This window comes from Scomber scombrus, chromosome 13 (assembly GCF_963691925.1).
Source record: "Scomber scombrus chromosome 13, fScoSco1.1, whole genome shotgun sequence".
NCBI classification, from domain to species: domain Eukaryota; kingdom Metazoa; phylum Chordata; class Actinopteri; order Scombriformes; family Scombridae; genus Scomber; species Scomber scombrus.
The window spans coordinates 17,194,046-17,210,857 of NC_084982.1; the positions used below are offsets into that span (position 1 = coordinate 17,194,046).

Below are 16,812 nucleotides of genomic sequence, written 5' to 3' on the forward strand. Positions count from 1 at the left end.
AATTTGTTGCATCCTCTTTTTTGTGTTTCCACATGAATGATTGTGGCTGAATTGATTTTTTTTATTATTATACAGTCATTTCTTCTGTGGTGTTAGTTGAGAGAGTGGCTGTGCAGAGATGTTCCTGTTTTCATAATTATAGAGGATGCTTACTGCACTGTCAGCACTAACAGCTGAGTACTTAAAATGAGCAATCAATAATCACTCTCTTCTCTCTCTTTTCTTTCTCACTCCCGCCCTCTCTCTCCATCATTCTTTGTTACTTCTCTGTCCATTTGCAGGGAGACACATCTCAATGGGTGAAGTCCACTGATTCAGAAGTCCCTACACTACACCTCCAGCCCTCCTCTCTTCCCTTAAGCCTTGGTCGCCCTCACTTCAGTCAAAATGGCTTCCACAAGCCGGCTGCTGGGTTTGGCTGAGGTGGGGCTGAGGTGTGACCAGGAGATTGAGAGGAGATATGAAATTGTGCCCTCAGTGGTGTGCTCCATGTGCTGCCTCTTTGGGATCATCTACTGCTTCTTCGGTGAGTGATGATGTAGTTAAGTTTTGCTCGCAAATGTCAAGATGGTACTCACTGAAATGTATCTAAAAGGCTCCGATACATGACATGGAATCACTGAAAAATGTGATTTCAAGGTTTTCAAAAAAAGCTTTAAAAGGTCAGGTGTTAATGATACAGTGTGCAGTGTAGGGCGGTATTTTTTTTTGTTTCATTCCTTCATACCTTCCTAACATTTTACCAGGTAATATCACAGAATTTTCACAGAAGGAAACAAAATGTAAAAACTGAGGATATGACTGATAGGAGGTGATAGGAGTCACTATAGTTAGAGTATTGTATAGTAGTTATGTGCAGATCAGGATTTTTTAATAACCCTTATAAAAGCCATTCGACCTGCACAAATATGTGTCAGTTAACCACCGGAACATGAAATGACCAACAAACCGTAAACTAATCAGATAATCTGTTATTAATATGAGAGCTTAGGTAGAAGTGCAAGACAAAACTTCAGAGAGAAAACAATGAACACCTGTCTTACCTGTTCATTTGGTACGGAGAAACAGCTGAATAAATATCAGGAACAAAGTTACTGAAGGCCACAAGTTCAATATCAGCTCAAACAAAGAAATGTCTGGCGAGTTTCATTCACCACAAAAATAACAAGACACGAATAACTCATATTTTTGGCTAAGATTTTCAGAAACGTTTGATACTTTGAGTCACTTCACTTCCTGCGGGAAAGCGGACCTGTTTTAAATATCTACTGTGAATAATATTTCATGTTCTGTTATAACAATCATGTTTCTTTTTGGGTAAAATTTAAACATAACAAAATAATGTCATAGTGTATGTACATCATAAGTTAATAATTGGCTAATTACTACAAATTAAACAGCAGTTTCATTACTAACATACTGTACAGTGCTCACTTTACTTTATTTTCCTCACTGTAATTTTTTCTCCTGCTCATACATATTAGCTTCAGATGAACTTTAAAAAAACATTTTTTTGCACAGAAGAAGGACTTTGGATTTTGACATATGTTTTCTTAGAATTAAATCGGGTCAAATCATGGAATCTCCATTTCCCTACACCCTACTCAAAATTGCTAACATCATAAGACATACGAAAAGTCAACTGCTGATTTTTAGAGAAAAAGGAAAAACACATCTCCAGCTGCTTGTTATATCAACTATATGCTGCAGCAGAACTGCTGAGAGAAAAAGGAAGCACAGAGTTTTTCTCGAAATCAAAAATACCAGGCTAGGCTGGCAGTGGGCCCCCTGTTGTTTTTTGGTTTGTTTTTTGGGTTGTTTTTTCCCCTCTGAACCATCAAACGCCTAGACTGATACTGATTGCATGGGTCCATTCATACTTAAAGTCCCCAGAGAGTGACTGCATTTAATTACATCATAAGAATTAAGGGCTAATGAGTTTTAATATAAAGTCATTACAGGTAAAAGTAACCAATAAATAATTAGAGAGAAAGATGTGCTGTAATAGGTTCACACTTTTTCTTTTTTACATCAGAGTTGTTTATGTTGTTGCAAAATAAGATGAATTAAAAATGGTGTCTCTGCCTGAAAGGTGAGTAGCACAACTGCATAAAAGTGCACGAGTAATGACATTTGTTCAGAACCTTTTGTGCATTTCTGTACAAAATTGTAATTTATTTCTGTGTATTGCCATAGGTTAGGTTGTGTGTAATTACTCATTTACAATGGTTGTAGTTAAAGTGGGAAAGCCAGATATTTAGATTTTTCTGTCATTATGTGAGTTAATCACAGTTTATGAAGAGCTGTAGGGTAGCAGGCACACAAAACCAGATGTACGCAAAAGGTTTTCATGTCATGTTCCTTTACTGGACAACAAAGAGAAGGAGGGGGTCGTGGTAGGAAACAAGAATGGGAGCTTCTACAAATGCTATTAAAGATTTGGATTTAGATGACATACAGGCCCAATACAAATTTAATTAACTTTTAGTTGATTACTTGATTTCCAGATGAGATAATGATAGATAATGCAGCCTATAAGATCCTTATTGACCTGATCTGTACAGGAATGCAAATTCCTAGACTGCCAGTAACACAATGTTACAATGTTGAATAAAATGGACAATTCAGTTCTATTCACTAAACATAAAAAGATATAAAAGAACTCCCAGAAATCTCTTGAGAGACTTGCAATTATGTCATGGACAATCTTGGGTTGTGTACAATATATATAAAAGCTGAGAAAACAGAAACCCCTTTGCTGTTGTTGAATGAATATTGATGTATGTTGAAGTTCTCTCTGCAGATGTGCTGCATACAAATACACAGACAGATTCACTGAAGTGCACAGACAGCATTAAATATTCACTATATGTCCCGGTAGAGCATCAACCTGCATTACAAACAGGTTACCCAACAACTTTATTTTACAAAGTTCACAGCAAACATGAAGACCTAGAAGCCGCGAAAGTACAGTTCACAGCAGATCCCAGACATTAAAATAGCTGTTCTTTGCAATGATCGTCACCACTAGTGGGGCAGAAAACATAAAGTTTGATCTCAGGGTGGCATCAAAGGAAAGACCACATTGCATCCCACTTTCAATGTACTTATCAACTTATTAACTTAGCTTATGTTAGGAGTATGCACTTAGCAGCATAATGCATTTATATTAGCATTTTATTTTCTGCATGCACACAGTAATTAACCTCAGCTTCATTCATAGAAACTGAGTCAATCTCCCAGGTTTCATTGTTAAAACTTGGTGGAAACAATTAAGGTTTTAAAAAAATGCTGCATAGCAGAACCAATCCAAAGTCTTTAAGGGCGGCCCTTTATAATGAGGTGGTATGCAGTTCACCATAGAGGAAAATGGGTAGAGAGCATCATTTCCGGTAAGGCATATCCTTGACAAAATGTATGGGGCATAGGTTTGTTAACGGCATGGATGTATTACAAGAGCTGGATACCCCGCCATGCAACACGGAAGCTAGAAACTTTTTTTGGTGTATGCACCAACCGAGCAATTCCTGAATTCCTGACTTAATGGGCACCATTTTTGGTCCACTATGCACATCTTTTAATACATCCATGGTTATCTGTTCTCCCAGCCATTCAGGCAACTACTGTACATTTTTGAAATCTCCAGATTTTGAAAGCATTTCTGATGTCTGTAACATGAGGCTAATACCAGCAATACAAATCTCCATGTCAGAAAGACAATCACTGAACATAATTGTTTCATACTTGCTCCTAAAACATAAAAAGCAAAACATAATGTAGAGAAACAAAATATCAAAGACAGAATGGCATCATTTTATCTCAAATATTTCAGCTCTTCGGTCCTTCCGCATCTATTCCATTTGACAGAATACTCTGAAAAAGAGAGAAGATAAAGAAGTGCATTTTCACCCTCAGTGCGAGATCCTGCTCTGTAATCAAACAAAATCACGGTTCAGCAAATGAGGGACAATGTATTTTGTTGAAGTTGTACAGAACTCCCACAGTCACATTTGAATGATATGAGGAGAAAGACATTTGCAGTGGTTATTGCCTTTCCCTGCTGATAAATGCTTATTGCTACTGTAGAGTATTTGTTTGATCTAGTAATACAATGTTGCAGCAGAAATGATGAGTTATGTTACAGGAAAATGATGTGGCAAAGGAGGAGAAAGAGAGGAGGGAATAGCAGAGACAAGAGCTGGACAAGCTGAAGTGAACAGATGGGATGGAGGGTTTGGTGGCTGGGGGAAAACTAAGGGAAGCAAAGAGGAACAAAAGAGGGAGTAGGAGGGATAAGCTGGAGAGGGGAGCAGTGGAACAATGGAGGAGTTGAAGGACTGAGAAAGGGAGAAACACAGGGACAGAGAAGATGTAAGGAAAGGATTACCCAAAATCTAGGAGCAGTCAAGGAGAAATGTATTCATTGATCGATGAAGATTATGATGGAAGAATAATGTTGGGAATTTATGACCAAACAAATGTTAAGGTGGCTTAGCTTTAGAAATGCTCTGGTTATTCTGTTTCAGGCTTGTATTCATTCAGACATTATGTTACTAAAAGAGCAAGCAGCCATGGGGGATACAGTGGCTTTCACAATACTCTTGTTATTTAAGGGCACGGTGGCTGAAAGATATCTAGGAAATAAAAACACAGCACTCAGTATAAGAGAATAAAGAAAGCTAGTAGAAGTGTATCAAATAAATGAGGTATGGTCACTAGGGAGGAGCAGGGATGACGGTTTGGATGAGAGGAAGAATATTGTTTGGCTCAGCTGTGCAATGCCTGATTACACAGAGATAACAATCTGATGTTGGTTCCCCTCGAGACAGAGTCCAGTCTGAGAAAGGAAATACAGAGAGAAAATGCACACATTAATAAACACAAAAGCAAAGGCCAAGGAGATTTAAAATGATGATAATTTAATGCTTTTAATGCTCAGAGTCTTTCCTTGTGTTTTTATGGTGATAAAAAGGGAATACATTGTGAGAGAGAAAAAAGAGAGGAAGCCAAGAAGGACAGGAGGGATCATATAATGGGAAAAGCGACGGAAATTAGAAGGAGAGCAGATATTCCATTAAACATGCTTGTTGTCTAATGAATGTGAATGACCTTTTGTAATAAGGTGATTATCATATTTTAAAGCAGCAAAACTTTATGGATACAGTTTATCTGCTCTTTCCATCATCCTCCATTAGTGAAATGGATCTGTCTGTGTATACAAACTGCTCCCTTACCCACCACAGGAAGCAGGCTGTTCATTGCTTTGTCCATTCATGGTGCTTCCTCCATATAATGTAATGATCTTTTCCGTTTAAATATGATAACATCATTTTAATTTCAATCCCTTTCCACAAAGCCACAAAGCTATTCATGTAGAAGTATAGAAAAAGTATAGAATAGCATGATATGGGTTTATAAATTGTAACTAATGGCAGTAATAAATACACATTTATCCTATCTTATTAAGTGCTAAGAACATTTTTAGTCGCTTCAATCACATAACCATGGATCCAGTCTGTGGATGTATTTGAAGTTATTAGTTCATGATTTTTGTTTGAGATTTTTAGTTCTGTGTAAGTGTCTGTTGGTCAGATAGGTTAATAGGTTATTACAGATTGCGGATGCTTTATCAATAATAACTGAACAGTTTGTTACAATGTATAATCATTTTTAGAACATTTGGGTCATAAAATAATTAAAGTACATCATTTCCACTGTATTCTCTAAGCCATAGTGTGTGTAGGCTTTGTTATTGTTGTGTTACAGTAAGTTAGTGTCGGTATGTTTTTGGAAGTGGACGGAGGTATTGATCGGTTAAACTGGGCCTTTGGTTAAGCCATATTGATCCTAATATATCATTCAAGTGTCGTTGACATGTGCTTACCTGTTTTTTTCTGTCTTTCATAGTGGGTCACATTGTTTATGAGAAACAGTCTAAATTTGAATGTCCCACTGGTGATGTGTGTGTGTGTGTGTGTGTGTGTGTGTGTGTGTGTGTGTGTGTGTGTGTGTGTGTGTGTGTGTGTGTGTGTGTGTGTTTGTGTGTGTGTGTGTGTGTGTGTGTGCCAACACAACGTCTTGTCTTGTCCAAGTACCTTCTTATAAGCACTTTGCTGTTTGTATTTTCACACTGTTCTCTAGTTGTATTTAATTTGATTGAACAGGTGCTTCTGTGTGTTCACTCAGCTACAGTGGTGCCAGTGTTTGTATGCTTGTGCCTCACAGCAGTCTATTTCCTCTCTCTCCTGCAGGCTATCGATGCTTCAAGGCTGTGTTGTTCCTCACAGGCCTCATGTTTGGCTCTGTGGTCATCTTCATGCTGTGCTACAAGGAGAGGGTGATGGACACTCAGCTGAGCGTAGAGGCATCGGTTGGCATCGGCCTGGGCATCGGGACCTTGTGTGGCCTGGTGACCATGTTGGTTCGCAGTGTAGGACTGTTTATGGTGGGCCTGCTGTTGGGCCTGCTGGTTGGAGTGGCTTCACTGGTGGTGAGGAGACACATCTAATTGTGCAATTTTAATTGTTTTTTGGTTGTTTTTTTTTACATTTGCACACAGAATCATAAAGAAACTAGATCAGTAAGTAATGCAAGTAATCCAGGTAATGCTGGCTAAGTTAAGTTACTGCATAACATGTGGTTGGACATAAAAAAATTCTCTACATCATAGGTTTTTTTGAATTCCAAAGCCAATACCCCACTTCACATTAATGTTTCACATCTATGCTTTCACTGTCAGTGTAAATGTGACTTTACCGCCACAGTTTTGGTGGCATCGCTACAGCACAACAGATAAACAAGCAGAAACATACCATAATAATGACATGACATGACAAAATTAAATTAATAATATTCTCTAAACCTCCCCTTTCTTTCTCTCTCTCCAAGGTCATGGAGGAGTTTTACCACCCCAAAACAGTGTGGGTCCCTCTGGGCATTCTTCTGGGTTCTGGGACCCTGTTTGCGGTCCTCACTCTTCAGTGGCAGCGCTGCTTTGTCACCCTCTCCACGGCCACCTTCGGTTCTGCCATCATCACTGTCACTGTGGATTACTTTATAGAGTTGTTTGCCTTGGTGCACTACATCTACGACAGACTCAAGGTTTGTGTGTTAGTTTGTGTGCTTCTGTGTAAACAGTTTGTGGCAGAGACAGAGAAAGAGAAATGTTATTAGCTTATTTGATGTGAGCTCGATGTGTGTGTTTTTTTTAGGTAAGGAAGTGTTTGTTTGTTTGTTTGTGTGTGTGTGTGTGTGTGTGTGTGTGTGTGTGTGTGTGTGTGTGTGTGTGTGTGTGTGTGTGTGTGTGTGTGTGTGTGTGTTTGTGTACGTATGAGAGAGACAGACAGACTGACAGATAAAATCTTTGTTATAGACCACTTCACAGAGTGGTCAATACCAGTGATTTTAAACACTTCACCTTGGTGCACTTTCTACAAAACTTGCTGGAAGCTGGGGGGTGAAGTAATGGGATTGAAGTGAGGGAGAGGGGTGGGTCAATTGTTGATTTGGCTGTTTATCTGAGATCAAGGAGGTCAGTGCATTTGATACGTACGTGAAGTAAGGGTGGTTGCTATGGAGGAACTAGTGGTATATAGAAATACAAGTATATTTCATTGAATTTCAAAAAAACCAAAAAACATTTACAGATAGATATAAATGTAAAGATAGAATAGCAGATGGGGATGCCTGTTTTGGGCTAATTCAATTAAATAATTGACAGATCAAACTCTGTCATCACACTGATGCACTGATTTTATTCATATATCCTCCAAAATCCATATCAAATATGGTCATAAAGCAGTCCAGCACACAAATTTGCAGATCTGACATAAATAAGCTTATATATTACCAAGTAAAGAGAGGGGTAGAACTTGGTAATTTATTAATTTTACATTTTAACTATTAGTTATAGCGCAGTCAAAGTGGATTTAGTTTCTCATTGTATACGTGACACTAGAAAGTGTCAAGCTAGTTTTACAGAATGGCAGGGGTCGACCTCTCAGTCAGAGAATATTTTACATATTAATATTAATATTTTTTTAATAACTACATGGTGAAATAATAGCAGCAGAGAAGAAGGGATGCGGTTTGTTTACATTGAGTGCAAGGAGAGGTTGATGACAGTAATTGTTTTACAAAGTGCTGTACAATTAATTAGGACTGCTGTTGTTAGCGCACTAGGGCTCCCATGTTAACTCATACAGTTTATGTTTACAACTCTATCCACATGGTGAACAGTCTATGTTGGTACAATATACACCCGAGGGCCCAAAAAACTCATAGTCATGTAGATTAATGACTAAAACTGTGTGTATGCACAAACCCAGAAAAGTTTGTCTTTTCATCAGATATATAACAAACAATGTTTGCATCAGCGTGGTCCTCCATCAATGCTAGAGCAGCTGTCCATTATGCACAGCTGTTTCTATTTATAGCTGCCATGTCATTAATTCATCACCTGTAAACCATAATCAACAGTGATATTTCAATCATCATCATTAAACGTCAGCAATTTAATTAATGATTAGCTTTTATGGAAATCAACTTTACAAGGTGTGTTACAATTAAGGATAAATAAAAAAGAAAGTAAATTAATTTTGGGGTGATTTCGGCTGTAAGAATGTTACTTTTCAAGCAAACTAGATTTATTGATTTATCGATGTATCCGTACGTTTCATGTATGTTTCATAGGAAGAATACCAGAAACTCATTTTGACCAATTAACAAAACTCAGAATCATTACTTAGTTGAAAGTTAGTTATTTGGTGTAAATCAGTAGTTTTGTGGAAGATTATCAGGATTAATTTTTTCAACTGAAATTGTAACTGTCATCATTACAGGTGGCTCCAAAGAAGCCAGTCTGCTGGTTCACGTGGGTCATCATGGGAGTGTGGCCTGTCCTGGCCTTGCTTGGAGTGCTGATACAATGGAAAGTCACTGCAGAGGGATTTTCTCACACAGAGGGTGAGTGATGATGCTTGACAAAAACAGCCACACACTCAGGGCACACATATTGTTGTGGTTGGAACACCATAATTGTTTTTTTTTAAGAAGAAAATATGCTCTTATTGTAATATTTTCCATTTATTTATTTAATGAGTGTTTTTCTCTTAAAACAAACATTGTTTTACACAAATATTAGTTTTTTCTGAAATGCCATATTTCACCTTTAAAGAAATAGTTTGATATTTTTGGTAAACACATCTGTTTGCTTTTCTTGCTGACAGTTAAATGAGAAGATCAAGAGTACTGTCATGTCTGTACATTCAATACAAAAGCTTGAGCCATGCATCGGGTTGGCTTTGCTCAACATAAAGACTGGAAACAGAAGGAAACAGCTAGCAAGCTCTGTTGAAAGAAGATAACACAATAATTTACTGGCGTTTATGTCCAGGACTATTTCTTTGTTGGAAGAAGTTACCTCCTGGAGTCTTGCAGTGCAGTAAACTGTCATTATGTTGTATATATTACACGGGGAGACAGGGGGTTCAGCAAATCCAATCACAGGTAGTAGATGAAGGAATTGGGAGCCGATCTGAAGGTGGGTTTGGAGGTCAGGTGATATGGAAAGGTCAGAAGACACAGGGGAACAATTTCTGGACAATGGGAATAGCAGGTTTTGAAATTCCATAAAACTGTAAGGTCCTGAGGGAACTGAGGTCGTCTGAAACTGATGGGAACTGAGAACCAGAACATATCCCCATGACAGCAGAGTAAGAAAAACATTACCTCACACTTAAATCCCATCAGAGATCAAATATCACGAAACCTAAATCAGAAAGTACAAATGCACATCTTGTGAATAAAGAATAAATTGTGTTTACCCAAATGTAAATTCAGCCTGTTAGTTACTGCCTAAATAAAACTATATACAGATGCAGATTCTGCCCCAGAATGGAACCTGTTAACCCATGGTTGATATGCTCAGAAACAGCTGACTGAAAAGAGCCGGTCGCCTCATCACACAGTGTCTGTTCTATCTTTACTGTAATGTAGGCCACACTCACATGCTTCAGGCAAGGGGAACACACTGATGAAGCCAAAATCTGAATTTACTGTAATTTGTGCAGGGAGGGAGAATGCACAATTTTTTGTTTAGTGTACTGAAGAAGATTAACTTTCAGTATTTTGTGTTGTGTGCAATTTCCGAGCAATCACAATATTTACCTTGTGGCAGTGACTATTGCAATACTCACGCAGAGGGAATATTATCCCAAATAATCCTAAATTCTTTAAACAGACACTCTCATTAAAATCATAATCTTTGTGAGGGTGGGGCAATGTGTGTGTGTGCGTGTGCGTGTGTGTGTGTGTGTGTGTGTGTATGTGTGTGTGTGTGTGTGTGTGTGTGTGAATGCACAGTCACTGGAACATATCAAGCCTGTTGCAAGGAATTTTGGCATCTGGTTTCATGTAATTTAAGTTTGTGAGCATGTTTTTATCATCTTAGAAATATTTCAAATAATATTTATCTTAAAGACACAGAGGCCATTGTACATGCTTTCATCTCACCACACCTGGATTATTGCAACATCCTTTTTAGTTGCCTGAACCAGAAATGTATTGATCGACTCCAGACTGCACAGAGCTCAGCTGCCAGGCTTTTAACCCGAGCCAAGAGACGCGATCACATCATTACTGCTTTAGCCTATTTACACTGGCTCCCAGTTTGTTTTAAAATAGATTTTAGGATCTTACTGATTACTCTCAAGGCTCTTCATGGCCTCTCATCCTGCTACATCTTTGACCTCTTAGTACCGTACACACCGGTACGTACTTTGCGATCCTCGGGCAGAGGTCTTCATCTGTTATAGAGCTGAGCTGAAAACTAAAGAGGACAGAGCGTTTGCAATCTGCCAGAGGAAATCAGGTCGCCTGAGTCAGTGTTCTCTTTTAAATCGCTTCTTTAATCGTACTTTTATCAGAGAGCCTTTCCTGATTTTACTTGAGTTTAAATTTTCATTGAACTGTCTTTCATTTCTTTTAAAAACATTTTCTTTATTCTTGCTTTTTCCTACAAAATAGTTTTTATTACATTTTTTTCTTTTTAAAATCTGGTGATTTCATGGCTCGTCCTTTTTTTATTTTGCTACCTTTGTGAAGCACTTTGTAATGTGGATTTGGAAAAGCGCTCTATAAATAAACATTATTATTATCATAATGTTGCATAATGCCGAATGCGTTATTGACGGAAACAGCTTTAATCTGCCCTGAAAGCAACCACAACACAGATGGCACGATTGCATGTGCATACCCAAACATGTACCATAAATGCCGTACACAAACACAATACATACAGCTCATGCACGCATATGGACACAGCCAGAGACAGACAAGGGCATAGTCTCTCTCTCACTCAGTCATACAGTAACTACAGAGAAGAAGAAGAAGTCACTCACGGCCTCAAATAATGGGATTAAACAGCAGGCTCTCATGGCTCCCAGTCAGAGGGTATGGATAAAGAGATAGATTAAGCTTTTTAGTGCTAAAATAGACCTTGGAAGGGATAGAGACATGAAGAAAGCACTGCTAGGCTAAAAAATGTCCTCAAGAAAAGAATACAATCCTTAAAATCTGAGGAATACTGCTTCGTTAAAGTGCAAAAAGTTATTCCTTCCCATGGCTACATTATTAAAAAGTCTAGTTGTCCTCCTCAGTTTTAAACCATCACACAGAAACAAGTGAATTCTACAAATACAGATCTCCACTTTACACATTTTACCACACAATGAATGAACACTATATAAGAAATAATGAGTATTTCTTGAAGTGATTTTGCAAATTAAGGGGTCCTGCGCAAGGAGGGGTAAAATGGAAAGGAAAGTAATACACTAATGATGGTAAGGAGGTAATCAATAATAATTAAAAAAGAAAAAACAGACTGAAAAAAGTCTACATTTGTGGACTATATGCATTTTTATGATCATGATTATTATTGTAATTCTTGCTGCTCTTTGTTAAGAACCAGGTCTTTGCAGTATTACTGATAGATGCATTTAATTTAGCCTTTCCCTAGTGTAATGTCTTGAGGGTAATTTCTTTTTTTTTAACCTTACTTGCAGCTGAACTCCAGTCAGAGTTCGTCTGTAGTCTTTAATGGCTGAAAGCGTCCTTTCATGGTGACAAGCACTGTATTGACAGAGAAAGGAGGATGGGGAATGATGTGGAGGAGAAAAGAAGGAGCAGGTGTACTGGGGGGTTGGGTGGAACTGGGGCAGGGTGGTGTGGGGATGTAGGGATGTGAACTGGGGCACAACGGGTAAGCGGGGCACTCAAATGGAGCAGTGAGGAAAGTCATCTGTCTGTCAGCTGATTGAATAATATGCAGGACACAGGCCTGGTGAATCAGCTCCCTCTTTTTTCTATACTTCTATACTTTATTCATGATAAATAAAATCTTAACCACAACCTGGACCTAAATACTCAAACAGCCCTTTGAAAATGTGGGTACAGCCCAAAATGTTCTCACTCTCAAGGTCTTTGAGCTCTAATTGGTCCTTACAAAGATAGCTGTACAAGAGCACACATACACACACACACACACACACACACACACACACACACACACACACACACACACACACACACACACACACACACACACACACACACACACACACACACACACACACACACACAGAGTAGCATTTGGCCAGAGGGGCCTGAGAGGGGGTGAGCTGAGGAAAAGAAAAGGGGGTATCATTAAGCAGTTTCCCTGGCAGATGGTGCCTCGTTAGCTGTCCGCCTACACAAAGAAACAACAACAACAGACCTCATAACACTTACACACACACACACACAGTCACGCCTGCAGTACATCATCATGAGATTCAGTGGGGTCTTTCTACTTGTGGCAGCATTTTGACCCTACATAATTGCATGAAACAGATCTCTCAACACCAAAACATATGCCTAAACAAAATGCCTACAAACACCAAATATAATCATATGGGTAATCAATGGACAGTCAGACAGGATGGATGTGGGACATCCTTTGCTGCTGAGGGTGTGAAACTGACACAAATACACTCACCCACTCATAATATGTCAGGAGCCGGAACAACCACAAGTACATGAAACAAGGAAAATCTGCCAACTGACTGAATAGAATGAAGAAAACCAGGAAGCAGACTTTTTTTGTCCCTTATTTGTTATTGTTGACTGTGCTTTCAACAAACCCCACAGTGATAATTCACCATAAGCATTTAGAGGCAATAATATAGAGTTTTAAGTAGAAACCGTCCTTGTGTGACTGAAGGTTTCTTGTTTGTCTATAAGTCTCAGTGGTTTTGAATTTGTCCTGTCGTCTTGCCTTGAGCAGTTACCTTTTTTCTCTATGAAAGCTGTATCGTATCTCATCATGTAATGTCTTTCTTCATCTTCATCATTTTCTCATTCCCTCATTGTTTCTGTGTTATTTTCTCTATCTCTTTCTGTCTCTCAACACAGTATCATGTCTTTGTTCTCTCCATCTCTCCAGTGGTGTTGAGTCGACAACAAAGGAGGGTCCAGCTCATGCGTATCCGGCAGCGGGAAGAGAGGCTGAAAAAGGAGAAGGAGAACAAGAAGAAGAAAAAACGACAGAGCCAGAAGACCAACCACAAGCAGAAGCCCCATGCCCATCATCACCACCACCAGCAGTACCATCATCCAGGAACATCCCACCCTCATCACCAACCCCAGAGCTCTCAGCCACCTAAAGTCCCTCCTCCTCAGACTGAACCTGGCTACCCTCGCAAGGCCAACCCTAAGAGACGCTTTGATGGAGATGTGCTGTCGCCGGTAAGAGCCAGTAGCCTCCTTATTCTGTCTAAACAGGTCAAAATCTCATGGTTTCTAAAATATAAGAAATCATAAAACATGATCTTATTGTAATATTTTCTGAAATGCCATATTTCACCTTTAAAGGTCTGTTTGCTTTTCTTGCTGACAGTTAAATGAGAAGGTCAAGACTACTGTCATGTCTGTACATTCAATACAAAAGCTTGAGCCATGCAGCAGGTTGGCTTTGCTCAGCATAAAGACTGGAAATAGAAGGAAACAGCTAGCAAGCTCTGTTGAAAGAAGATAATACAATCTCTTACTGACGTTTATGTCCAGGACTATTTCTTTGTTGGGAGCAGTTATTTCCTGGAGTCTTGCAGTGCAGTAAACTGTCATTATGTTGTATATATTACACTATGCTACACAATATATTCCTGTCCCCACACTGTATTTTCTATCTGTCCACAGAGCTACATCAGGAGTTTCAGGGACAGACAGACAGACAGACGAGCATACTCCCACAGTCGTATGATGAGCCGCTCCCGGATGGCTGAACTTGACTATGACTGTGGCTCTCAAGTGCCCCTCACGGCTCCCACAGGACCCCCAGTGCGCATTTGAAGCAACAAAATACACAGACACATAACCCCCCGCACACACAATCACACAAGGCTGCATCCTCCTCTTTGCCACAGTTGGGGATAGAGAAACTAACCTTAGCGTGCCAACCTAATCAACTGCCTATTAACCCTACATGAACTCAGTATGTCCCAGATGTGGTATGACTGATGGTATCCCACACTGTTAAAGGTCGTATTTATTTGGCCAGTTTGCTCCTTTTTTGTTGTTTTTGAGAGTAAAGACACTGGAACTGGGGCCCCCTGGCAGCCAATTGATTATAGCACACATAGCCACAACATCCCTGGTTTGACTCTGGTTGAGGACCTTTGCTGCATGTCGTACCCCCCCCCCCCCCCCCCCCCCCTGTTTCTTGTCTGCCTGTTCATTATCGTCTGTCCAATAAAGGTGAATATTCCCCAAGATGAATCTTGAAAACGAAAGACACAGGAAGAGAGCCTCTTTTCTGGATTGTGCAAGTACAAACATCTTCTGTCACTATACTGATCTTAAGGACACTAGAAAAATGGACTGTTTAGCGCAGACCTAATTGAAATGTTACTGCTGAATATTTGATTTAAGCTTCAAGCCCTGAGAAGTCATTTCCAGTGGGGGAAAAAATAATCAACCCTCCTTTTTCCACAACAGGGCTGTACAATGTGAGACCAACCTGCGTCACTTGGCCTTCATTGATTCAAACTAACACCGCTGTTAACAAACCTTTAACCGTTTCTCTGCTTTGAAGGTAATTAAATGGGGAAACAATTTGCCTCAAGGATTCTATTACGAGTGCTCAGAGGGAAATGAAAAACAACATTCTTCATTGTTTACTGCTTTGAAGGGTTACTGTGTAAAGGGAGGTGCTCATTAAGTCAGCCCGTTATCTTCACTGACAGCCTGTGAATCCAGACATGGCAGCACAAGTTCTCTGCTGCTTCAAAATGCTGAACAGTGACTGGTTTTAGGTAAAATTCTTCATGTCCATTCTTTGCCGCAATGAAGATCATTTTTGTTTTATTTCCCTCATGAACCCACCATGTGTCATTGCCTGCATCGTTGCCATTTTGCAAGGGGAATATGCTTACATCTCATTGCTTTCTTGGAAAGAAACACTTCCATACCGCCCCTCTTCTTTCCTTTTCCTTTTTGTAAGCTACTGTATGTAAATGTACGCTTTTTATCCTTAAAACAATCTACCTTTTAAATAATTTGTCAGCTGTTTATGGCACAAGACAAGTAACTGCTGACTGATACTGGTCACCCAGGAATGTGACATGAAATCTGCTTGAGAGCTATGAGACACTACATGAATAAAGATACTCTGTGTGTGTGTGTGTGTGTGTGTGTGTGTGTGTGTGTGTGTGTGTGTGTGTGTGTGTGTGTGTGTGTGTGTGTGTGTGAGAGAGAGTGGACATATGAGCCCTATGGCAAATGGATGGATTGTACCAAATATTGGCCAAAGCGAGGGGGATTCTTTTCAATGTATGTAAAACATGATGTAATGTTGTTTTCCTCTTTTTTTGGCCAATATATTGGTCTGGTTAACAATGTGAATCTTTTAGTTTGGCTCAAGTGTTTGATGGTGGTAAGAGGGAGGATTAAAATGAGTGAGATGATCCTTGTTTATGACGAGGCAGAGGGAGATTAAAGCATTTACAAATGGCGCCCTCTAATGTTTACTACTGGACATTTTCTAAACGTCCTGTGTGTGTATGTTAGTGTGTACATATATTCACCTTGAAAACTCAATTGTGCTCCTAACATGGATATTGTTGTACTGGCCACCTAAAGAGCAGCAGGCTTATTATTGTTTTATTTTAACCTTTTTTTAAATTAATGGGATTTTTTTGTTTATTTGGGTTTTTTGTTTTTTTACCATGGACACCTACACAACCACTTCAGTTTCTATTTTGACTCAGTTTCACTGTAAAGAGCCAATGTGAAATACAGAAGTGATTTTTTCAACAAAGTACTGATATATCCATTTGGATTGTGTGTTTTATGCACTTTTGTAGCTGCTGAGGATTAAATAAAACAAAGGATCCTACTGGACGTAAATACTGAAGTGCTACTAAATACTCAAGTGGTGCTTGACTTAGCCTCACAGTTCTTTGTGTGATGGCACTGGAGGGCCGGTCATTTCACCTTAATGCATGAAAATCCCTGTGTAACTGTTTCCAATGTGTCAGTGTTTCAGTGTGTCACTGTTGTCATGTGAAAATCTCTCAGATTTCCAGCTTAGTTTGTCGGTGTCAGAGTTCACAAAACACATTCCATATTGACTGAATGAAGTCAAAATGGTGGAAGGAGACCAATCTGAGATGTACTTCAATATCAGCCATTTGCAAAAGGGGAGCATCATAATCTCATTATTTTCAGTGACCTCAGTGCACTTTTTCAATGACTAAGAAACACTTGTATTGTACATCA

The 16,812-nt window shown here is 39.2% G+C and overlaps 1 protein-coding gene across 1 annotated transcript; it reads left to right on the forward strand.

The window, feature by feature from the left end:
• The first annotated feature begins 441 nt into the window (after positions 1-441).
• Positions 442-14,385, forward strand: tmem198a (transmembrane protein 198a). Its single transcript, XM_062432011.1, has 7 exons — positions 442-526; positions 6,252-6,490; positions 6,889-7,101; positions 8,841-8,964; positions 13,481-13,585; positions 13,655-13,782; positions 14,233-14,385. The coding sequence occupies exons 1-7, from the start codon at positions 490-492 to the stop codon at positions 14,383-14,385; spliced, it is 999 nt and encodes a 332-aa protein (XP_062287995.1). The 5' UTR covers positions 442-489.
• Positions 14,386-16,812: the final 2,427 nt, after the last annotated feature.

Excerpts from the sequence above, each read along its gene's own strand:
- tmem198a (XM_062432011.1), top strand. The coding sequence starts at position 490 with ATGTGCTGCCTCTTTGGGATCATCTACTGCTTCTTCG. Across the intron at positions 527-6,251 it reads GATCATCTACTGCTTCTTCG|GCTATCGATGCTTCAAGGCT; the intron begins GTGAGTGATGAT and ends TCTCTCCTGCAG. Across the intron at positions 13,586-13,654 it reads GAAGAAGAAAAAACGACAGA|GAACATCCCACCCTCATCAC; the intron begins GCCAGAAGACCA and ends ACCATCATCCAG.